The sequence below is a fragment of the Carassius gibelio genome, chromosome B14 (assembly GCF_023724105.1).
Source record: "Carassius gibelio isolate Cgi1373 ecotype wild population from Czech Republic chromosome B14, carGib1.2-hapl.c, whole genome shotgun sequence".
Taxonomy (NCBI): Eukaryota; Metazoa; Chordata; class Actinopteri; order Cypriniformes; family Cyprinidae; genus Carassius; species Carassius gibelio.
Window position 1 is genome coordinate 14,570,036 of NC_068409.1, and position 25,325 is coordinate 14,595,360.

General features: G+C 37.8%; 1 protein-coding gene across 1 annotated transcript in view; it reads right to left on the bottom strand.

Moving 5' to 3' along the window:
• LOC127971064 (catenin alpha-1) overlaps positions 1-21,005 on the bottom strand; it is a 95,539-nt gene extending 74,534 nt beyond the window's left edge. The window contains exons 1-6 of the mRNA XM_052573821.1: positions 20,682-21,005; positions 18,333-18,441; positions 18,045-18,240; positions 12,491-12,657; positions 7,875-7,994; positions 4,052-4,321 (exon numbers count right to left, since the gene is read on the bottom strand). Coding sequence (XP_052429781.1) covers positions 4,052-4,321; positions 7,875-7,994; positions 12,491-12,657; positions 18,045-18,240; positions 18,333-18,437 — 858 coding nt within the window. The 5' untranslated portion in view covers positions 18,438-18,441; positions 20,682-21,005. The remainder of the gene's footprint in view (positions 1-4,051; positions 4,322-7,874; positions 7,995-12,490; positions 12,658-18,044; positions 18,241-18,332; positions 18,442-20,681) is intronic.
• Between the last annotated feature and the right edge of the window lie 4,320 nt (positions 21,006-25,325).

The window sequence follows — 25,325 nt, forward strand, 5'->3', positions numbered from 1 at the left end:
ATAGCACTCTAACTGGTTTTCTTTTGGAAATATGTTTCAAATTTATAATGAATGCATTTATGACGGTAAAAAACTGAAATCGCAAAACTGGTAAAAAAAAATCATGATAGGTTTTTTGTGTCCATATTGCACAGCCCTACTCTATACAGCATTTTAAAAATCCCTAAAAAAGCAGCAAGCAAGGCATAAAAACAGGGCCGATCACATAGTATAGCACAATCAATATAATGGATGTCCGAGGGCTCTGATAACTCTAGCAGCCGCAGGTACACTAACAAGCTGCAGGCAACTAGAAATCTCAACGTGCTTTGTGCAGAGTTTTGATTGGCTAAGAGAGCAAAAAAAAACCGGACATTTGTTTCACTTACAATTAACCATGTTACACAGTTAGTCTTGGGTCACCACAAATCCATAGTTTTGAAAACTCTTAATTCATTTAAAGCAGCTCAGATTAATATGAACCATAAGCAAAAATAAATAAATCTAAAAACAATTTTGTTGTATCATTAAATTGTGTCACAGTGCATCCTGCTGCCTGTCTTCACATGATTAAATTATCACCTCCTAATGGTTTTGAGATGAAAAGGACAAGAGAACAGCAAATGACAAAGGCCCAATGCTGTGTAATCCAAAACTGAGAGTAAAACAAAGAGGAATGATACAGGTGATAAGTCAATCGACAAATGTGACAATGCATCTTGGAATCCAATCAGAAGCAGAAAAAAAAACAAAACAAAAAAAAAAGTATGTCAGTTCATTGTTGTAGTATGAAGAGGGATAATTGCAGCGTGTAAAAGGGAAAAAGGGAATGAGAGATGGGTGGAAGGGAGAGAAAGAGTGTGAACAGAGAAACTGACTCATGCTACTACACCTACAGCTCTGTAGATGACTAATGAATTCTGCATTAATCTATCAACTTCCAGATGTACTCGCAGTCAAGTGGGAAGATGAAAAAAAAACTGGTGATTTCATCCTACGAGAGTGAGGAAGCAAAAAGAGATTATATATATATATATATATATATATATATAAGATATTTTATATACTCGCATAAATTCCTTGTAGGTTACTGAGCATGTGAGCCCCAGAGACAGCAGATTTTGAAGATCAGAGCTTTCTAAAGTCCCTGAGCTCAGAACCAACAACCCCAGAGACAGTTTGGAGAAACTAAAGAAGCACAAAAACTCACAAAACAAGACAATAACCCATTTCCTCAATAATTAAAGGCCCCAGAACTAGGGATGAGTGCGCACTTTTGCAGAAGACAAAGAAAATCAAACTGTGAAAGAACAGAGTGACAGGGTTTGATTTGATGTGCGAGAGCTCTCTTTAGCAGAGCGATGCCACTTCTGATACCACTGTGTGCAAAACTGAGCAATGAGCAAGCCCTCTTGCCACAAGAGATGGAGACAAGTATCTCTGGTGACTGATTTGTTGCAAATTTAACAGGAGGATGCCGAGGAGGTTGACCTTATTGACTTTATTCATATTGCCCAGGCAAATATATGATACATTATAACAATTGTTGAAATGAGCTGAATCTAATAGAAGCCCTCTAATTAGGGATGTTAGAGATTAAATTATGTCATGCTAATCTCTTAAAGCCTTCCCTCATCATTTCATGACTGAAAGCATTCATTTCAAAGCAGCAAATAAAAACAGTATATCCTGTACATCAAGAGCAACAGTCTGTAAACACTCCTCTAGCATCTTCAAGCTTCATTTGCGGCACCTTCTTCAGTCAATGCAAAAACTACAGATTCAAACATATTGTACTGGAGATCAGCAGAGAGTTGTAAGATGTTTTTATGCTGCTGTCCATCAGCAGGATGGAAATTAAACACCCACTACCAGAAGTATTTTTTTTTTCTTGACAATGCAACTAAAATGACAACTTCGGAGAAAAGAAAGTGTATAAAATAGGGAAGTGAGATATGACCATTTTTGATCATGGACGATCTGCTTTTGAAGACATATTGTAGTATCGTGCTACTGCTCACCTCCATCTAAATATACTATAAGTATAGTAAGGCTGCACAATTGATCGCTTGCGATGGTCATGTGTGTCTCATCAGTATAGCCGGTTCTGTGATTAGTACTAAATATCCATCCACTGTTTTCAAATGGAATGGCACTTACTACACAGAGCCGTAGTTCACTGACAAGCTACGCAATACCGCGCCATAATCGCATGCAGTTATGAACGTGATAATGGGTAGCTTGTCAGCAAACTACGACTCTGTATATTAAGTGGCGCTCCATTTAAAAGCAGGTGATGGACATTTACTGCTAATCACAGAACAGGCTACACTGACGAGACACTCATGACAAAGACCCCTTTTTTTTGTTCAGTGTGTCGCAGTAATCCCTCAGCATAAATGCTAAAGCATTGTTGCTGTAGGGCCACAAATATTTTCCTCCATTGTAAAATTACACCTAGCAGGACCAATAACCATTGCCCCCCTTTAGTTTTAGCATGTTTGAAGGCTTGAACAAAAGGTACTTCTGTGCTCCTATTGGCCAGTGTCATAGTTGTGATGGAACTTGTGTATGATGGGGGAAAAAAAAAAAAAACCATGCAAGTTTTTCTCTTCTTTTTAGATATTAAGGTGTTTTTAATATTTACCGGAAAAAAAAGTTAAAAAAAATAAATAAATGCCTTGTTAAATTCAATTTCACAGGCATAAGCTAAAAGAAAAAAAAACACGCTGGTAAAATTCTGAATTTAGCGGTCACTGTGGCTAATGGAAAAAATAAAAGTTAACTTCCCAACCTGTCCATCAGGAACAAACTATTCAACAATATCTATTACTTAAAACTACAGGTTGCATTTGCTAGACCAACAAATTCAAAAGTAATATGTGCAGGCACCTTATGCACAAAACACAGTTTGTACCATTATAACCTACTTTTTTCCTTTTATAAGATCTCAATGGCAACATTTCAGTTCGTGCATATCATTTGAATTTATTATTTCACTAACTGATTGTTTAAAATGTTGAGAGTGCAACAGACCAAACACGGTGAGACTAATGATTTGCATCCTATTTCGGAAGGAGCCTAACTGTTCAAAGTGCAAATAAATGAAGGATAGCTAATGATCACTTGCTACCCTTAACCTCACATTAAATTTAGAGACTCTGATCTGAACCATTTAAAACATTTCACAACAGGATATAAATGTACTGCTTAGTCAAATTGTCATGTTTTTTCCTGTAAGTTCTTGGTGTTGACCTGACCCTGCAACAAAAGTTCAAACTCGTGAAAGACTCTGAGGTCAGTAGCTCAGCTTTGTTTGGACATACAAATGTAATCTGATCCAATCCTGGATTACGGTCTCCTAGACACAATTCAATCACACACTGGATGTGTCAACAACTCGCTGCTCTCACGCTCTGTTGATAAAATTGTGTGGAGCAGTTGCAGAGGGTGATGGAACAGCTTTTAGATCCTACACACAATATACCCATCTTCACCACTGGCTTCATAACAACGTTGCACTTTTCACAAACCCAAAAGCAGAAACTGACCAAAAGTTCCAAAAGTCAAGACATTTTTAGCCTAAAGCCTGATCTTTCTGCAGACCTTATGAAGATAAAATATTGATTTAGCAATTAAAGAATTTTTAACACATTAAGTCAAGCCTAAGGTCTGCAAGGAGCTGCATATTTCATAACTCTTCGACATAACCTTTTCCATGAATTCTGAATATTTCACGATCTATAATCCCATACCTAAAGCTGGACCAAGCTGTTCACTGCCTTTTCACACCCTCACTGAAAAGCGCATAAACCTTCCTGTTGCACCTCAACACAACATGCAATATGGCATCTGTCCCAATACAACGGGCAAAAAAAAAAACACCCATTCCCTAAATTACAACGCTCACAGAGCACATTCCCTTCAATTAGAGTGAGGCCAATTCTCAGTTTAGTCTCGGTCATGTTCCTGAATGACAATTCTTCACTGACACAGCTTATTAGCTTGCTATTTCTGTCTGGATCAGAGAAACTTGTCCAAAACATGTGACATTCAAAGCCCACGGACTTACATCAAAGTTGTTGAGGGCGTAGGCCAGCTCTCCTCCACCTGCAGACTGGGAGAAGCTGGAGTCCTCGCTGCTGGCAGCCTGAGCTGCATTAGATATGCCGGAGACAGCGTGCTGCAGCTGCTTGTAGATGAGGTCCCGGTTGGCCTTGTACGCGGCCACGTCTGGGTGCTGCAGACAGGCATGAGAAGCAGAGTACAGCATGGGAACATTCCTCTGAAGGATGCCGCGAGCCGCCGCCATTTGGTCCTTGTGATGGACGTCCTTGAGTTCCTGTCATATGAAGAGGGAGAGTTCAGTGGTGATGCGACAGGCCTGTCATAATAAGGACATTAAAGAGAGCCCCCAAGGGCCCACACATGCTCATAATCAGATCATGATCATACAGCCTGGCAAATATGCCATGCAGAAACACGTGCCATGTGGAACCAAATTAAATATGATAACTTCTGTTAAGTGAGCACACTGGGTAATTTCTCTACTTTTTTTATTGCCAGTGTACATAAAAATGAGTCAGAACTAGGGATGTCAAATTTCGATTATTTCCATGATCGATCGTCGTTTAAATTAACGATCAATTAATCGATTAATCGTTAACCATAATACTGCAAAATGCGTCTATTGCAGGCACGCAGTCAGCGGTATGACAGGATGTGCAAAAGCCACACACACACACAAAACGCTTTCTCACTTGAATTAAAGAGGTTTTAGTCTGAATAAAATGCTAGTAGCAGGATTATAAAATGAATAGATGCGATTATGATCATTTGATAAAATGAAGAGAGCGCGCCATACTTTTGAGGTCATTTTACTTTGTTGACAGTTTCCAATCCCGCACGGAGAACGCTGAACGTCCCTCTTTAAACGGTTTTGTGGTGCTCCTTGTTGTATTTTAAAGCACAATTGCAATGTTTTCAACTGACATTATTGTATAAAATTATCCGAAATGTGGAGCGCGTGTGACTGCGCTGCACATTAAGTGAACTACATCGGCGCTGCTGCACCAAAACACAGTTGCTCACATTAATTTGATCCTGCTGGATTCTGTCCTAGAAAATGTCAGATTTTTAAAAATCCGGCATACAGCGCATTAGATCGTGACAGTGCATGCGTGCAGACGAGGATGAGCGAGCGCGGCTTTGGCTAGATTTATTTGGAGGTTATTGCTCATGTCTCATTCGGCACAAATCGAAATGTTTCCATATTCGCAATGTATTTGAATGTTAAACTATTATTTATAATGTAAACTAGGCTTGTACTTAACACGCATTCGCATATAGACGGAAAAGATGATCCTCTTCATATGAGCAAAAACGTCCTTGGCATAACAGCAGAGTGGACCGGTATACTACGGTCTATTTAAACTGACCAGTGTAACCTTTTAATGTTTAGTTGACATTTTATTCTGATAATGAACAGACTGCGATGTAAGTTTGAATCGCTAGAATATACGTGTGCAGCAGGCTCCGGGGCGATCGAAACAGCTGAGACATTAAAAAATATATATATTTTCCGCAAACGTGTTTACTTTCATTTGTGCACACTCACAATAAAAAAGAAGATTTGTGCTCTTGTAAAATAAAGCAAACAAACAGAATGCGTTGTCATCCTTTTTTTTTTTTTTTTGTGAACTTATGGAGCGCCCACACTTCTGTTTTAAATCCGTCAATCTTAATTAGCCTATTTAAGTCGGATATATTTCGCATAGCCTATTTAAAAAAAAAAAAAAAAAAAAACATGAAAACAAATTGTTATTTTTATGTTGGGCCTATTACTTAGTAGGCTATAAATTTTCCTTAAAGCATCCCATTTTGTCCCAGGGCTTAGAACCTGTGCCCTAGTCAGGTCCATGCAGAAACATGTGAACGATGCTCGGCATCACCGTTTAGTGACAGCAGTGAATGCTCCAGGAATGTGTCGGTCACAGCGCCTATTAATCGCTGTTTTGAATCCAGCAATTATTTATTTAGAAATGATAAGATCTGATTATGACAAGTGTGGTATAAAAGCTTTGTTTATTAGAGGAATAATAGGTTAACTGGAAAATGATCGCGACCATGCTTTTGGACCCCATAGTCTTCATTTACGCGGCTTTGTTCTGGTTTGCCGGTTGGTCACGAATTTCCACAAATTCAGTATATTTAGGCATTGTTTCTTTTCCTAAATCTTCATAGTCTAACCCTCTAATTTCCCAGGTTTATTTTATTATCTTTCGCTTTTAATAACTGTTTTCGCATCTCTTACTGTGGTAAACATGGGAAGGGAAATTAAAGATTTCATGAATTAAGAATTCGTTCGATTTATTAATTTGTTCCCTTATTTCACTTAAATCATGGGTTATTTAGGGAACAAAATTAATGAAACATGGACAATTGCCACATTAATAATTCGTAGGAATGAATTAACAAGTTGTAGGAATGAATAGACTACCTGTCCTGTCACTGTGTCCCGCAGCCCTGCAAAGCGCACGACATAAAACAGTTATCTGATGAAATGATTAGTAACTACATTTCTATTGCATTTAATGTTGAAGAACTTTTATGTTGTTTCTTTTTTAATGTACTTTAAAGTTTAAATCACATTAAAAGCTTAATTTGTACATTGTGAATGAATGATGATGCTTTTATATATAGTCACCGTCACTCACAGCCGCTCGCACGTGTTGAGTGCGCATGAGCCGCACGCAGCCCAACATTGAATTGGTTAACCGACCATCGATAGCCTTAATCGATTGCATCTCTTATCGACAATTAATCGATCATCGATTAATCGTTGACATCCCTAGTCAGAACAAACTTTTTTTTTCCTTCAAGCCATAAGTGTCACATTTTTAAGATGACGTGTCAAGTTAATAATCAATGGCCAGCTCCATACGCACTCCGTCTAGCTGTTTGCAAGAGGGAATGCGTCCTGCGTGAACGCCCTCTAATCTCTAAAGTGTTGCTGTTCCTGCCCCATACTTAAAGTCAGTGTGCAGTGTTGACACAAATTGCTGTCTGTCAGAACACAAGTTACAGTCAGAAAACACACTTTGTGTGCAGTTTGAGTATAGTTGACACAGGATTCTGATCTATGTGAAATGTTTTGAAGATGAGAAAAAAAAAAAAAAAGGGACAATTTTTGTGCTTTCATGATCGATCTTTGCTGTCAAATCTGAGATCTCCCAAGTGTGGACTAGCACTCACTGAAAATGACTTCTGTTCTCAGTGGAAAAAAGCCTAACTCCTGAAAAGGGAGTAAAAAATAAATAATAATAATAATAATACTTTTTTCACAAATAAAAAAAAAAAAAAACCTTGGGAGGGAGACTGTAGCATCTGCCAACTGATTCACAAAAGTATCATCTTTAGAGGGCCCAATGTAGCATGAGAGGGGAAATCATGCTGAATAAATAAAATGAACAGCTCTACTCCATATTCGAATGGAGAAATAATTAGCATTGTCAAGATATAATAATCTCTCTCTATTGCAAAGCAATGTTCTTTCTATAAATCAGTGAGCTCACCTGGAAAATTCAACCTTGAAATCAATCACTGCTGAATACTGTTCATCCTGATATGCCACAAGAAATCTCAAAGACCCAATTCTCATATCATTTAAATGGATTTTGTCACTCTAGCTGCTCCAACCCAGTTTGCTTTCCCCTCCACGACTGATACAAAGAAGATAGTCCGTGCTAACATGCATTAAATCTTCAACCATTACTACATAGCTCCTCATTGTACATGTGGGTGGAGGATGTAATGCTATTCGAAGTCCGTACATTGGCAAATGAAATCTCTTCAGATTATGAGAACATTGGGTACGAGGAGTGGCTGCATTTTACCTGCTGCCTCTTGGCTGCCATCATGTTCAGTTTGTCCACCTCTGGTTTCAAAGCTTTGTACTGGATACCCAGGTCCTGCTCAGTGCCAGCGTTACGCACCTTCACCAGGCTCTCCTCAACCTGTGGGTCAAATATAATAAACCATTAAAGACCTTAATCTACAGTCTATGTTTAAGTGTGACATTTGAAAATCATTCATCCGTTCATGCTTTGTATTTCTTAATCACCATAAAACTATTAAAAGGCCCTACTGGGATATATTAATATTTAGAACTTATTGTGAGCTTTTCCTCTTTCTATTGATAGAAACAAAAGAAAGCACTGAAGAGAGGGTGAAAGATCAGACTTTACTAGCTGGACATATAAAACATCTAAATACTACGTAAATATTTTGTTTACAATTATTTACAGTATATGCACACTAACAAAGATATAAAAATGTACATACACATACATTATATACACAAATGCATTGATTACTTTGCTAAAATAAGGAGAAAACTAAGCTGTTCAACAGAAAGTGTCTCAATATGAAATTATTGTACTGAAAAAATTATTAGTGACAACCAGCGAGACAGAAAATCTGAGACCAACATTCAAACTGTAATCAGCGCAACTCAGTGCAAAAAAAAAATTATAATAATTCTCTCTCATGATTTTACCTTTCATAGGTTTATTCTAATTCAACAAATACATTTGCCAAATCATTAGTACATAATGATAAATATTTCATGGTCACACAAGCACACTTAAAAAGCTTCTCATTTGATCACTCAAGCTGAGCTCCCAGAACGATCCAATGAAAAATAAGAAAAAAGCAAGAAAAACAGCACCTACTCTTCCACAAGAAAGCTTCTGCTTCCACTTCCATCATGAACTTCAAGTGAAAAAAGCTGGCATAAGCCCTAATCAGGCTGTAATTGTTTCTCAGGGGGACGCAAGTGATTTTCACCATTTACCGGGGGTAGTCAGTGATTTAATTGCCGTCCGAATCCAGGATGTCAGTGTTTTTCCTCTCACCACCACTGTAATAGTCCCCGGCCGAATTACATACCACTTTCTCACAAACACCAAGGTCGTGAGTCATTTTAATCGCGGTCCGACTCAACATCTGACTTTACGTGAAGAAATCGATTCAAAATTCCATGCTTAAACCCTTTTTGAGCACTCCTGAACACCGTAAGGTACGTTAACTGTTGTACTTCGGTTTAATTTGCATGCATATTTCTAAAATGCTGGAAAGTATTTACAATACTGACCATAACTGCTCACAGCGGCTGGGAGCAGCAAGAGAAAAGCAGGCAAACATTCAAAATGGGTCTTATGGCAGCAAAAGGTATGCAATACAATTTTAAAATGTGTATTATAAACTGATATATACACATACCTATATTGCGTATAATTATATACAACTATAGCTCATCGATATATCATTTTTAAAATGAAGATTTAAATAATGAAATGCATAGGATTATAGATTTATAAAATAGGCTTGAAAAATACATTTTACATAGTAAATACATACATAGTATATATAGTACATAGTATTTTAAATGCATTTTACACAATAAGATTTAATTTAATTATAAAATTAATTGTATTTTCAGCAGACAATTGTGTGACTGGTCACGTGAGCAGTGCGTTCCTGGGTTCGTAGAATCACAGAACTCGCTCCTCCTCTGTAAATAGATCACCACCCGAATCCATGAGGTGATATGTAAATGTATTTTTACAGACGTCCACAATTACTGTCTGAAATGGGCTATAAATTCTAAGACTGAAAAAATAACCCACCTGTATCATCATACATTTACAATGAAGGGGGCTTTTCACAGTCATGCCAACATGGTGAAATCTTTGTGCACAAATGTGACAAGACCTCTCTACTCTGCATAGGGACTACACAAAGTGTGATTCAATTGTGTGTTGTTTGCAGAAAACAGAGAGAGGATGTAATCTAGTTTGTTCCAACAACCTATAGACTAAATGCAAACAAATCTAATATAAAACCGAGGTGTATTTGAGAAACAAATTTTAGGCTACAGGAATGCTGGCAATATCCAGCTTCCATGCAGGGCTTTCTTTTTAAATATGAACCGTTAATATTCACACATAGTAACTGGGTTTGCTGTGCATATAATTACTTTTGGAGGAAGTTCAAGAAGAGTTGGGAAGTAAACCCAGAGGGTAATAAAATCACTGACACCAGTGCATATGATGAAGGGGTAAATAGGACTAAACTCAGGCAACTATTTGTGTGCTTTACCCAGCCTTCTGGACCAAAGCCAGTTCTCTGCGGTACTCCCTTTGGCTTTAGCTTTTTCTCAGATCCAGAAACTGACGAGGGGTAGAGATAATGAAGAGGGTTATAAAAGGAAATTTGAAATCAGTGGTGGACTAAGTCTAAGTGATACAGCAAGATACAAAAGTTCAAAATAACCTTGCTATCAGCCAACTAAGATTGTAAACATTAGAACCAGTTATAAACATGAACACATTTTGGCTAATTTCCAGCTCAAAACTTTGAGTTTGAAAAGGTGTCATATTTCAAAAAGACCAGACTGATACTTTGCCAGAGAGTTTCTGCTGGTTGGCATGATGTGAGCCACTCCAAAATGAAATGGAAATTGCTGGGCACATACTCTGTCCATTTTCACATAACCCCTCCAGGCATGTCTAGAGTGATCAAAATGTTAAAAGAATCATTCACCCAAAAATGAAAATTGTGTCATCATTTACTCTCGACAGACACCAAAGGTTCTGGCATTTCTTAGAAGTGAAACGTGACATGCAAATAAATATGCATATGCATTAAAGAGATTTGTGAGCTACAGCAGAGGGTTAGATGAATAGTGGATATAATGACTTAAAACTAATGCATGGCTTCAGAAAACTTGTATTATATGGTGAGAATCATATAGACCACTTTTATAGGTACCGTTTTAAGACTGAAAAGCCTATGGTTATCATATATCAGGAAAACAACATCTCTAGTTTAATCTCCACACAGGTCTGGAACTACACTAATCTTCCAAAGTTTGGGGTCTGTAAGATTTTCAATGTTTGTAAAAGACGACTCATGCTTACCAATTCAATTATCCAAAAACAAAGTCATACTGAAATATTACATTTTAAAATAACTTTTCTATTTTAATACATTTTAAAATACATTTTATTTATCTTACGGCAAAGCGGAATTTTTAGCAGCCAATGAAATTTGATTTTCATGTTATTATTCACTTCAGAAATCTTTATAATTATTTACTCAAACATTTATTTTTATTATCAATGTTGAAAATAATTGTGCTGCCTAATTATAATCTCAATATTTTGGGTGATTTTTTTAATTACAATAATTAGACAATATTTTGCCGAAATGTATGTATGACTTTTCTGGACCTTAACAGTGTACCTTCCTTGGCAGTCTATGGGACAGTCACAAGCCTCTCGGGTTTTTATCCAAAATATCTTAAATTGTGTGTTAAAGACACAAAGCTTTTATGGTTTTGGAACGACATGACTATTTTAGAAGGAAACCGACTGTCTTCACAAAATGTTCAATATCATTTTCATTGTATCTTGCATAAAATTCCTGATAAAGCAGCATTTGTGAGCAGAGTGCTGCATTAATACATCCATTACCAGGGAACCCTCTATCACTCCTGCACTAACACCACCACACTGGAACTGTTTTATCCATGTGACTTCGGCCCCGTCCACACGGAGACAGAGTTTACCCCAATCCGATCTTTTTTTTCCTAGTCTCAAGAAATATCCACGTCCACACGAAACCGCATAATGATGTAGCATACATGCCAGACCAGTATGTGGCGCTGTAATTCTGCCACAGAGAGACACTAAAAACAGAGAAGACTTGGACTATGCTCATAAACCTTGCGCGTGGTACACAAACTAACAAGGAACAATACATTTATTAATCAGTGTTAATGTTAATTAATAAAAAGACAATCGTTCAGTGTTTGTTCATGTTTTTGTTGCAGTTACGTGACGTAGAGGTGTCTGACTAGGGGGGAGACGTGGGCTGATGACATCATCGTTTCAGAAAATATACGGATTAGCCGTCCAGATGAAAACGCAAAGACGGCGTTTTAAAATTTATCCACTCTGGGACCCGGTTTCAAAAAAATAGCGGTTTCACCTGATGAAAACGCCTGATCCGTGTGGACGAAACGCCTATCCGATAAAAAAAATGTGTGCATATTCACAGAAACGCGTCTCCGTGTGGACGGGGCCTTCATCACGTAATGAATGTGTGTACTACGTAGGTATTTGGTTTTGTTTTTGCAAAATACTAAAATGTCAAATTGCACATCTTTAAAACAACAATTATGATATAATCTCAGATGATATCTCTCACATCCCATGCCTAATGTGTTTCTGGAAAACAATACACATTTTTCAGTTAAAATACCAACTTACTGTAATATTTCTTTACTGTCATTTTTCATCAGTGTAATGTATGCTTGCCTGAATAAAAATTATCAAACTTACTGGCAAACCTTTTAACTGTAGTGTATGGGAGCTTTAGCAAACAATAACAAATTTTGCTTTTTGGTGAACCAACCTGTCAAAGGGTACATGTGTGCATGTCTTACCAGTTTGAGCTGAAGCAGAAGCTGGTACACATCAGCCATGTCTGCCAGTACAAGCAGATGAGTGACAGCAGAAAGAAGGGCACGTGCAGCACGGACCATGTTGCCTCTCTTCACTGAAGAACAGGGATCCTCTGCAAACTCTCCTGAGGCCAACTTCATGGATTCTCCTACAGAAAAAGAGTCATGCACAGCGTCTCATTACTAGTTTTAATTCGTAGATTCATACCCTTCATGATGCAAGAGTAGCAAGGTAAATGAAATGATCATTTCCTAATGTGGAAGTCGACATCACAGATAATTCAACATCTGAAGATGCAATTACTTCCAAAAAGGCCTTTTGAAATGCCAAAGACTGGGACTTAATTATTGTCCTGTATTTGATTAAATCTGCTTCTGTTAATTGCCCATGATAATACCATCCAAGGTCACTTGAAAGACAACACAAATACATGACGTACAGGAGGATCTTTAGTGGCAACCCGACCTCACAAAACCAAGTAAACAATGAGCATGATGGGAAAAACATCAATAATACCCTGAAATAAAGGGCTACCCTGTGAACTGTGAGACTTAAACCAACAATTCCACCCTGCAGTCTGTCATAAGAGCCAACCACTATACACAAGAACAACCACAAGGTGAAATATAGAGCTAATCACCAGGCCAGCAGGTTTTCATGTTCAAGGATAAATGCCAGTGGTTAGGGGGGGTGACAGGCTAATTGCATTAGGATGTCATTTCGTGAAAATGTTAGATGGAGACGCAAGTCAGAAGCACTGAAACATGGTGGTGAAAGCAAAGACTTGATTCATCTCTACTCATAGCCAGAGCTCTGTGACACATGCTAGCACACCAAATGAGTTCTTTCAGTGAAGGTCGAGTCCCTGGGATAACACTGACGTCTTATCTGATGTCCCTGCGAAAGGGTGTCATCACTTGCCTTCACATCCCAGTTGGTTCATGTTGAAACCTTTTCAATGTGACAAAGCAGAGCATTTTAACTTTAGCTTAAAATACTAAAAATGAATAAGCACTGCCGTGTGACCACAAACCTCCAACTGAACTGAATGCACTCGTGCGGATCTCCGCATCCCACTCAAGCCATACATAAAAATAAAAAAAGCCAGCAATGACCCTGGCCAAGAGTGCAAGTAATAGCCAACTTCATAACTAGACTCAACTGAAATTGACTTAATGAAAAGAGAAAATCAATTTGAGGGGGCAGTGAGTAAGAGCTTTGTGCTCAGGAGGGGGTCTCATTCCTTCCTTTGTTGATGTTTAGAATAATGTGCAGTGTTCCCTGATAACAGGAAGCAAGTCTCACAGAATGATGGCAACAAGATTTTCTGGGTTATTGCGCAAGAGGTGGCTGCCACACACTGAATAGTATCTCTAAGAACCTTTCTATTTTACCCATCAGTTAAAAATAAATTCACACCACCATCTACCATACAAAAAGAACTAAGGTCTCTAGGACTGTCATTCCCTACTGAGGGAGCAATCAATAAGACCATTTTCATGGGCCTGATAGTGATCAGTGCACCCATAATAAACTCACATCTATCACTTCTAAGGTAGCGCTCACAAGAGGACCACAGAGGCTTGTGATGAAATGTTGAAAGTGAAGAAGGCACAATTAGCATCCAGATACCTTGGAGGGAAGGCAGACGGCATTATCATTCCCAGCATCCTTCATCTGTCCCGCTGAAAGGTGCAAAGCAATCAAAATCAGTTTCTACTGTAAATAAGACGCATTCTACCCAGGAGACATGCTAATGTTGCATGTATACATGCAGCAGACAATTCTAGAGCTGTTAGGGAGAAAATCGTTCAAGGATTCAGTGGCTTCTAACTGCATTACCCAACGATTACATTTGTCTGGATCGCAGAACAGCTGGTAAGCCACAGCTGGGTACCAGGATCTCTTTTCAATCTAGGGAAGCTTTAACCCCACTCAATGGTGGCATTATCAGTCGAACCACGCAAGGTCGAGCAAAACTGCATAGCTGACAGTCTACGCCACAAGCAAGCTACAGCTTCTGGATTCCACAGCCAACGAAAGCATAGCAAAACCAATGTGACATTCCCCGGCATCACAGCAGCATGCTGGCCAGTGCTTGACAGATTTTACAGCCCAAACTAAGCCAATAACCACTGAGTGCAGAGTCTGAAACTGACAAAGATGTAATTCCAACAAGTAATAAGTGGGTTGAGCCTGCACTCTACATCTCAGAAGTGCGAAATGCCACACTCATTCCAAAAGAAGGGGGCATTCCAGTCAAGGAGGCTCACGTCAGCCACTCACTTTGAAAGAGAACGTATGGTGATGACTTTCTGGCTACAGGTTATTTCTGTCACAACCGACAGACTTGGGCTAAAGTCCTGCATAAGTAAAGAGTCGCCTTATCCACATCGGACATCACCTTTGACAACTGGCAGACTCCATGTATATATGCAAGTAAGTTGTTTTGCTCTTGTTTTCTCATTCTTGGCAACAGAGCAAAAATAAAAATATCTTGATGGATCAGCGCAACAAGTCAAGGCAAGCTGTTTGCTAAAGAATGTGACAATCCCTCCTCAGCAAAGGGAGCATAGCCATATACCCAATCAGTGTCAAAAATGGCATGCAAATTTACACCATAAACTGAAGGCCTCTAAACTCATACTGATATGATGAGGTTACTGCATCTTATTTAAGTCAAATGAAAATATGCGCTAACTAGAGTGCCACAGTGATCTCATTTCAATATCTGCAGGACTTTAATCAAAAATACATGGAGCAAGGCATGCAGAAATGAGGAGTTGTGCAATCTGACAGGGTTAAACCCTGCTATTAACCGGTCTTCTCTATCCTCTTTTTGTAAGAAGCCATGGCAGAGATACCAGTGCTGTTCTGTAATGAGAGCGAACAACATGAGATTGAGTGAGGGGATATACAGGACAACAGTATTGGTGGGGGGGGAGGGTTGTACACACTTCATTGCGTGATAGCAGCAACTCTGATAGCACAAGCCAAGCCCTCTTAATTCAAAAATCCATCCGCACATGCAGATAAGCAGAGATGGATAATGAAAACAGGAAGTGAAACCTCTGATTACAGCCATTACTCAAATTAGGATATTCAACCGTTTCTTGTAATAGGTTCAATGGCTGCAGACACTTTTGAACTTATCGTAGAGGTAGAGATGGGCGATTTTCCAGATTTTATTGAGTAATTTAAATTTATTGTTTGCCCTAATTTTATTATTTAGAAATCAAGGAATCATGATTTTGAACAAAAAAAAAATATATAAAAAAAATTCCAAATGTTAGAATTAGACACTTTTGACAATATGCCAGTAAGAACAGCTAAGAGAAAAGAATGATCCAACTGCATGTCGGCGCATGTGATTTACCACTCACGTGTGACGCAATCTGTGAAGGACGTGGTAAAAGATCATTTACCCCTAGGCATCATTCACACAGTGCTTTTGTTTTGACAAGGATATGATGCAGCCAGTGGAATAGGTAAAGCATGCAAGAAGATGGGAGTGAACTTCTTTAAACTTGAGCGCAGTGTTTTTAAAATGGCGTTTCATGCATGAACTTTTTTTGTAGTACGCTAAACCCATGTTTAATTTTCATAAAGGTACATCTGTAATTAAAACATTATATAATTGAGTACATAAATGAAAGAGTAATCTTACCTGATGCGGATATAAAATTAGCCAGTATTAACGGTTTACGTGATCTAGCTCTTGATTTTATTATTTTTATTATTATTATCATCATCATCATTTCTTTCCCTGGAAGCAAATATATTAAACATGCACACGGTAAGAGCACCTATTGTAATTCACGCTGGCCAAAACATACAAGGAAACGTGTTATGAAATAAAATATCGCCAGCAATCACAGACATTCGCATTCAAATGGGATTAGTTTTCTCAGAGGTTCATGGAGTTTGCTGAAAAACAGTAATTTGCTCTGGAATTATTACAGAGGTTCTTTGAGAAAAACACAGACGTGGCAGACTCGGATGGGATTAAAATCACCAAGTACGTCTGTGCAATTTCTATAATGTCCCCCTGTAAAACTAGTCTCGTCCGAATGGGGCTAAACTACCTGCAGGATCCTCACATGTGATAGCCTAGAAGCCAGGAAAACTTCTTTATGTTTACAGACGTGACGTAATGAAGCAGCATCATGCTTAAATTTCCCACAAAAAATTTCCCCCGTACCACTCAAATTTGAAAACATTATTATAAGTTGATGTGTTGTGTAGACTCAGGCTAAAGGCGATAGTTTTGAACACTGGCTGGTTATGTACTTGTTCAAATATTGATTTTGGATCATTTTTTGCCAATAAGCTACGGACTGCAGCTTTAAACAGCATAAACATTGCATTACACAAAATAATGTTCTTTTTAGCAATGTCATAGGACCCCTGCAGCCGTTCTAGACCCACACTGAAACTGAACTAGAAGGGCATTAACTGCATGACTAACTATAGGTTAAAGACATTAAAATACAGGTATGCAAGTTTAAAGTATCAGTTTTGGTGTTTATTTATTCATCATACTGTTGAACTCTATACTATTTTCTCTCGTTATTACATAGGAAGCTTCAAAGACGACCGAGAAAACCAGAGTCTCAGGTCAGCTGTGACTTGAAGAAGTGAAAATGCATGTCCACTATAATCATGGTGTGAAAAATCTAATATCGTGACAGCCCTAATTGATGCATTTAATTCAGATTCAAAAATTCAGATTTTGATTTGATATATCAGGTACAGTACACATCTATTTTTCTTTAGGAAAACATCCTGTCAACTTAATGAAATATGACATAATAATCAGCACTCAACCGGAGTAAAAAAAAAAAAAAAAAATATATATATATATATATATATAAAAATATAAAAAAACAGTTACAGACAAAGATTTAAACTAAAAAAATTGTGTATATCTATAAATAAATTTCTATAATTATGTTTCTACTCCAGTTTGTTGCTGAAATAACATTTAAAAGAGTGGCCCTCATAAAAACTTTTATTCAAACATTAATCATATCAAAGTCATATACTAACATACTCTGTAGTAAAAACATCACTTACAGGTTAAGTAAAAGAATAATAAATATCAATCATTTTATATATAATTAGTAAAATGCTCCTCTAGAGTAATTTGTTCAAACCAATTAACAAGCTATGGGCATTTCTTGGGGCAAATGTAACGTTATGTTTCATGTTATTATACAAGCTGTTTTTACTGACGTCTTGCAGCGGCTAAACCACTGATTGAGCGATTACATGTGACATGAAACATTTCAGTGCATCATACCATTTCTTTGAACATACTTTATGATGTTCATTCATGTGGATTTCAAACTATAACTAGCAGTACATCATAAGATGATTATTGGATAGACAGCAAGTTAAAGCAATGGATTTTTGTTCCCACAGAAAACAGAAAAACAGCATAACTAAAAGAATGATCTTGGAATTTAAAAACTGATATCAGTTCATCAAACTTAATATTGTCTACTCAACCCTAGTTAACTTTTATTTGCATACCTTGCTTGCGGACATCCTCCACTGCTGCAGTCAGCTCGTCCTTTAAGAACTGGCTCTCTTTAGCAATCTTCTCTCCTTTCTCCAGGAAGTTCTGGGTGGCTGTCTCCACAGAGGCTGCCAGAATGGGAGCCTTCTTGGAGCGGCCTTTCTTCTTGTTGGACGGTCCTTTGTTGCTAGAGTTCACAAGAGTGGTGACCTGCAATTGGTGCAAGAACAAATTTAAGTAAAAGATTGACCTTTGGTGATTAATGCAACAACTGAGTGTGAAACCTGGAAAAGTAGTCTGACCTGGGTAACCAAGGGCTCCAGCAGTCTTTCCACAGCCAGTGTGCGGATCTCCAGGCTTTTGGGATCCCATTTGAAGTTGATGTTTGCAGTGTTAATGCTCGTCATGTTTCTGAGGAGAGAAAATGCAATCAATGGATTAAAAGGGATAGCGCGACAGACACAAACATGTGGCCTGGGGCTGTGTCTACTCTTTTATCAAATGAAATGTCACATGACAGACTCAATCTGTACGCAATCACTAATTATGTAAACAATCGACACTGCTAACCATAACAAACTCACACTTATGCCGTATGAGTTGTTCTGTTGCCCACTCTGCTATTTTCCATTCAAACAATGACTGCAGTTGTATTGATCAGCAATTTTGCACTGAAGGACAAGGATAATCAGCCTACCCCAAGGGCTCTGCTGATGTTGCAGGGGTCTGTCTGTACTAGACAGCCAGACTAAATGGACATTGTTTGCTATATAGGTCAGGGAATGCAGACAAAGTGGGCGAGGTCAGTGTTGCATGACCAACATACTGGAAATAAAACCTTGAATTTCAAATGTGTCTTACAAAAAGTTAGGACATTCAACTTTGGACCAAGAAAACTGAATAATTCATAAGTAGTTTTATAATAATAATAATAAAAAATGTTTCAAAGAAATTAAACTAAATGAATAATTTCCATATATACAGGGTCATTTGTGTGGAAAATATTACTCTTTAGTTAGAATTAAAAAATTGCAGAACAAACAAGAACTATATAAAAACATCTAGAATTCTTCACATTCCAATGGAATGCAAGAATGGGATTCCAGAAGTAAATATCCATTTAATTAAAAGTCAAACTTATAGCCAAACTTGCTATAAGCAACAACATTTTTAATGACATAATGATTACCCAAGATTATTTACTCTTATTACTATTATTGTTGTTGTTGTTTGACAGTCAGAATCTTGGTGTAAAACTAAATTATCCAAGATTCTGCAAAGAATCCTCTACCGACTCAAGATTTACAGGTCTCTGCCATGGATGACTGTTTGGATGGATGGATAAATTCAGCTGCATTCATACAGTGCAGTATGGGTATTCTCTAGCTATCGAGTGTGAATCGATTCTACACTCATTGTTGCAGTGCATTATGTGACTGAATGAGTGCACTTGATAACAGGCACCATTTCAGACACCACAACAACACATGGCTGCCCCCTCAGATACTGCCCCATTTAAAAGTATACGGGATTTAGGACATGGCCTAACTAATCAGAATAGTCATCTGGGAAAATGAAACCGGTGCTACATTCTTGTCTCACCTCACAAGGTTTGCTCACTTTTGTTTTACAAAATTGCAACTGGCCCCATCTTGTATCTCAATTATCCATTACTGACTATTTTATACACTGTAAGGAACATTTTCCAACCCGTAATCTCTGAAACAATATACAGGTCATTTAATAAAATTTTAAATCGGATCTAAGCCACGTAACTGTTAATTATTTGACAAGTAATATAGATATACATGTAACATTTTTTTGATAAATCACGTGTAAAACGGAATATTGTACAGCCAGTTAAACTTACCATAAAATAAAGCCAATGAGGGTTTATTGTGCAATAATGACAAACTGACTGTACACCATCTATTACATATCAACAGGTAGAGTGGTAAACATTATCACTGTTGTTATTTTAGAAAGACAACATATCTCAATAACTGTATGCATAGCCTATTTTTATACACCGCTAAGGGCAGAGCTCACATTAAGGGCCTGATCCATAGTTTGTGGTTTAGGCGGCGCCCTATACTCCTCAAATGGATTTAATTCTCATAAGTGCCTCAGACTATAATGATCATAGTTTTAAAAAAAAATAAAAAGGCTAAACATCCACAACAACAAATACATGCCCTGGTTTTAAAGGTTATAAACACCTTTAAGAGTAAAACTCCTGACACATTTGTCCGGATAAGAGACGTAACGTTACAGCTAACGGCTAACTAGCATTCCCTAACAAAGTTTTCAGGATAGTTTCTGTTTCATACTTAAGATGTTGTCGACTCTTTTTCCCTTTCATGGCCTATCTACATTCGTCAAAAGATTGCTAACAAAGCGTTTACAAGAAACAAGCCGATTTTCATTTAGTGTAATATGAAACGACAAAGACAAAAATATCCCAAACATTCCATGAAGTAAGGAAACGAGCTAACAATGTTAGCCACATACACACATTCCGCATTTCTGTCTCTCTTGTATTCACAATACAGACATAAGTTGAACCCAGTATGAAGCAAATTCACTTTTATATTGGTTATACTAAAAATAAAGTAATTTAAACTATCAAGACAAAAGCAAAACATACTCACCAAACTGTTGAAATTCCCGTCGGATTCAAAATGGAGAGGTGAGACTTTAAAAAAAAAACTGCGGTAAAGTTTTTTTTTTCCGCGGGTGTAATACCTCCCAGCGGCTAAATCACAGCCAAATGATATAATCCACTAAAACCTGACTAAAAGAGCCTGTTTGAGTGATAAATGTACGAGTTCGTCAAGTATTTCGAAGTGGTTTCGCTTTTTTCCAGCGCCTTGAATGTGCGGAGGCTGATGGCGGACTCCCAGCAGTTGCTCAGTGTTATCAGGTGTGTTTGGGAGTGGCTCGATACTCGAGGAAAGTTCAGCTGAGCTCAAATAGAGAACTGTAAAACACAATGCTATCAGATTAAAAGGTGCGAAAGGATATTTAAATGTGGCGAAATTTGTGAAGTGACTTTATTTAGATGATAGTTGCCTGAAAAAATGTAAAGAAAAAATTTAAAGAGGAAATGTGCATACTCACTCTCTCTCTCTCTCTTTCTCTCTCACTCAGTTTCAGTTCATGTGCTTTATTTAAACAACAGTAGCCTACAGCATAGGCTACATTTGTTTTACATTCTCTTCATAGCTTCACAAACTCAGCAAGAAGAGATTTATAACGTATAATGAAGAAAGTAAAATACATAATTAAGATGTTTTTAAGCAGAGAAACAAAGAATAATCATTTTATAAATTTGATTTTATAAATAAAGAGTAATCATTTTGTGACAAAAAAGGGAGACCGGCACATCTATCTATCTATCTATCTATCTATCTATCTATCTATCTGCATATATACATATTGGTCATGTTGGTCACTTTAGGAGATTTTGAGGCATGTTCAGCTGGTCAAGCTGGGTGGCCAGTTAATTGAGCACCATTGGTCAGGCTGAGAAACCAGCTTGCTGACCATTTGTACACCAGACTAGAAAGGCTAGGAGACCTTTTTGTGTTTAGATTACTCATTATTGATGATAACATTTAATTTCATGATCAAATTCATCCTTTAAAAAAAAATCTATATATGAAAAAGAGAAACTAAGAAGTGCAGCGAATATATGAGAAGCTTGTATGAGATTTGTTTCCTCAAACACAGTGAGTGCAGCCCAAGTGGGTCTGACTCATATAGGAAGTTATTGAGATTTGAGTCTCAGGCGAGTTGTAGCATGAATAGTAATAATCTTACATTTTCAGCAGTTTATATGGGGAGGGCATAGTTCTCTACAATAGATCCAAGTGGATGATAGTCATTTAATTTATTTCGTATTTTCTAAGAATTCATAATGGTTCTCTGCCTTGAGTTTTATGTTTTAGCTGGAATTGTAATGAAGTTATATTTTATGCAAAGCTGTCATATTCATCTTTGGAGCAGAAAGTATCTCATATTCTGTTTGTATGGTGGTCTCAAGTTATCCTCACCATCAGTCAACAGAGATAGAGGGGCTACTCTAGTGAAGGAGTAATACAGCTCCCGTGAAAATCATACCTTAGTCTCTAGGGGAAATGATTACATCTATGCATCATATAGTTCCAACGACTATGTGTCATACAAGACTGGGTTCATGTACTTGATAGTACGTTTGGGGGAGGGGAGGTGAACCAATGTTTAAGAATATGACATAGAGTATATGCACTGCTGAGCAATTTTGGTAGAGGAGGGGACTGCAATGTAGATGACAAGTACTTTGTCTTCACAAGCCTGAATACTATTGTGAAATATAATGAGCAAATCTGCCAGACCCAAGTGTTTTTTTTTTGTTGTTTCTTTTTTTTTCTTGGAGCTTAATGAAGTGAAGGAGCAATAAGCAGGTTATTGGATGGGGCCAGATGTATTAAAAAATAAACATGCGCATCTCATCTCATAATGGCCATACAGAAAAGATGACGGTGCATGAAAGTGGATGTTTTATTCTCTTCGGTGTATTGTTTTTGCATCTAGTCTGTCTGTTTTTTACTGTGTCGTATGGCATTTTCTAATTTTGTCTTTATGGGAACATAAAACAGCATTGGGGTAATTGACAGCTGTGTTAATTTAGCCCTTAGAAATTCATATTTTCAGCAGATTATGCATCTCACTGTTGTTGCCCATTGGGAAACTGCTGTGGTCCCCTGGAATGAAAATAAATAAATAACTCTCACACAAATCAGGAGAAGCCAAGCGGTTGTAATACCAATTAGATACGCAGAGGAAATTGCTTTAGTGGTAGAGCACAGACAATAATCTAAACTCAGCGGCAAAGGAAGGTAGAGTTCATTAACAACAACGACTTCTTGTTCTTCGGGTACTGGGGGAAGTAAAAGACTACTAAATTAGTTTGATGGACTAGACATTAAGTAAGAACTTCAGGTTTTGTTGTTAATGTTGTTAATGAACCTTAAAAGGCTTGTTCTTTCGAACTTAGACCAGTCATTAAGGTGAGTGTGTTGTGTTTAAATGCATACTACAACAGTCCCTTGATCTGAAGTTAACAAAAGTGGTCATTTTTAGCCATGAGCTCCTCTTCTTCCATTATATAATTTATCCATTTTCTTTATTCATATATATTAAGTGGTTCTCAGGTGTTGTGTTGCAGATTTCTTCTTATACAATTAAGGACATCAGCTAAAATCAATGCTAATGATGCAAATTTATTTATACCTAGTTATGACAGCAAAATAAAAAGCATAGGTTTTGAAAGCGAATGAAAAATGCTTCCCATATTTTTGGTTGTTTTTGATATCACAGGCTGTGCATCCATTCAAACAGTAGTTTGGAACAAAATCAACAGTTACTTGGTTAAAGCTAGCCAAATTAAGAAGATGCCAACATGGACAGGTTGCTTGAGATCCCTCATCATCAAACATCACGCGCAAAACTCCATAAGCTAAAAAAAAACTCAGATTACATTAAAAACGGGTTCACCTTCAGCTAGGATAAACATGGTTTGTGCCAACAACAATGTGATTTGTACATTGAATAACTGCCGAGAGCATGAAACCCCTTTAAAATCCATGAGACCTCTAGAAACCAAAATTGTCTGCTTCCTTTTCAGCATTTCATGTTAATCGTTTTGCATATTGCTGGGCCTATACAGTTCATAATTATATAAAGCGTTTGATATAAAATCCTTAATGTTGTACACTAAACACTTTTTGATTCCCAAACCAGGTGAGGCTCACTGTCGTTGGCTTTTACAAACCTGTCCATACTGTAGATTCAGTCTACAGTATGATTATTATTGCATGGGTTAAATATTATATAAATCTATATAATAAATATATTCATAAAGAGGCTGTAAGCATAATATGTGTTATAGGTATCTATGGGTGTATTTTTGAATACAAGGCGCAGCTTGTGATAAAATATTCCTTGTTATACTGATGAAATCTACATTTGGGCCATTCGGAATGAATAATAAATTATCTCTGTTGCAATCAACAGTTTATAGATACCATGTCCCTTACGAGGGCTATGAAGAATTTTCCCAGGAAGGGTTTTTTTCTGTGAAAAGACCGGTAATGATGACTTCAGACACCACACCCTACTGAGTCATCCTGCAGTCTCACATAGACTACTATGATGTCATCTGTGGGAGCCCTTATCAGCATGGCACAGTCATTTCCATGGTCACCGCATTCCTCTGCTGTGTTATTAGTAGCGTTTGCGGCCGTGTTCGGGAGAACATCACTCACAGCCAGCCCTGAAGCCATGGATCAGTACTGCCTTTCACACTAACAAGAGCCTTAGAAAATCCGGGCTTCATCCCAAACATACACACAAATACAAGTGAAACTTGGGAGTACTAGCACACAGAGTACTATGGAATTAATGATCGTAATAAAGCGATCCTGTCCGCACTGAGATTTGATGTTTCTCATAATGAGGCCAATTGTGGACTGATAAACACGGCCCTGGAGAGAGTCTATTCTGCGAACGCAATGCTTGGGTGTTTTTCGGCAGTTCAGTCAAACCTTCGGGAACAATGTTGACATGCTTTTGCATTATTTAACATCCAACTGACATTTATGAATCAAGCCCTGATGTCTGAAATCTTTGATAGGGTTCCAGTGAGCGCCACCTTGTGGCTCAGACGTACAGATAGTGGTCAGATTTATCAGAAAGAACTAAATGTCATTCCTAAATAAAGGCAACAGGAGAAATTACCCGCACTTAAATCTGGAGCGCGGAATGTTTAGTTTGGAAATGTCAACTTTTCAGCTCTTTCCCCGGTAACTTAAGCCATCCATTCGCAAGAACAGAACTAAATGCTCTTTAAATACCGCTCTACCATGTTGTGATGAGCTATTTAGGCTGTGACATTTAATAGAAGTTGGCCGGTCTGTTCTAGGGTCTGTGAGATAAATGGAATATTTGACATAATTTCTCATGCATGGATAAGACTCTCACTCAATGACTTATCAACTGTGGCCTGTTCTTCGCTAACGTGCCTCCGGCTCTCTCCGCTATTAGGTTCATCTGTCGCTCAGACCTATTTTGTAAAGCCTGTCACTTGGGAGCTGTTCCATTTTACTATAAGATCCACATGGGAGCTAGATTGAGAAGTAGGTGAGCGAGAGAGTTTAAAACACTGTGATGAAACTGGAAATAAACCAATCATCGCAATTTCTTTTGTGGCGCCTCCTACAGGTCCCTAGAGGTTAATAGCGTTTCCCCTGCTA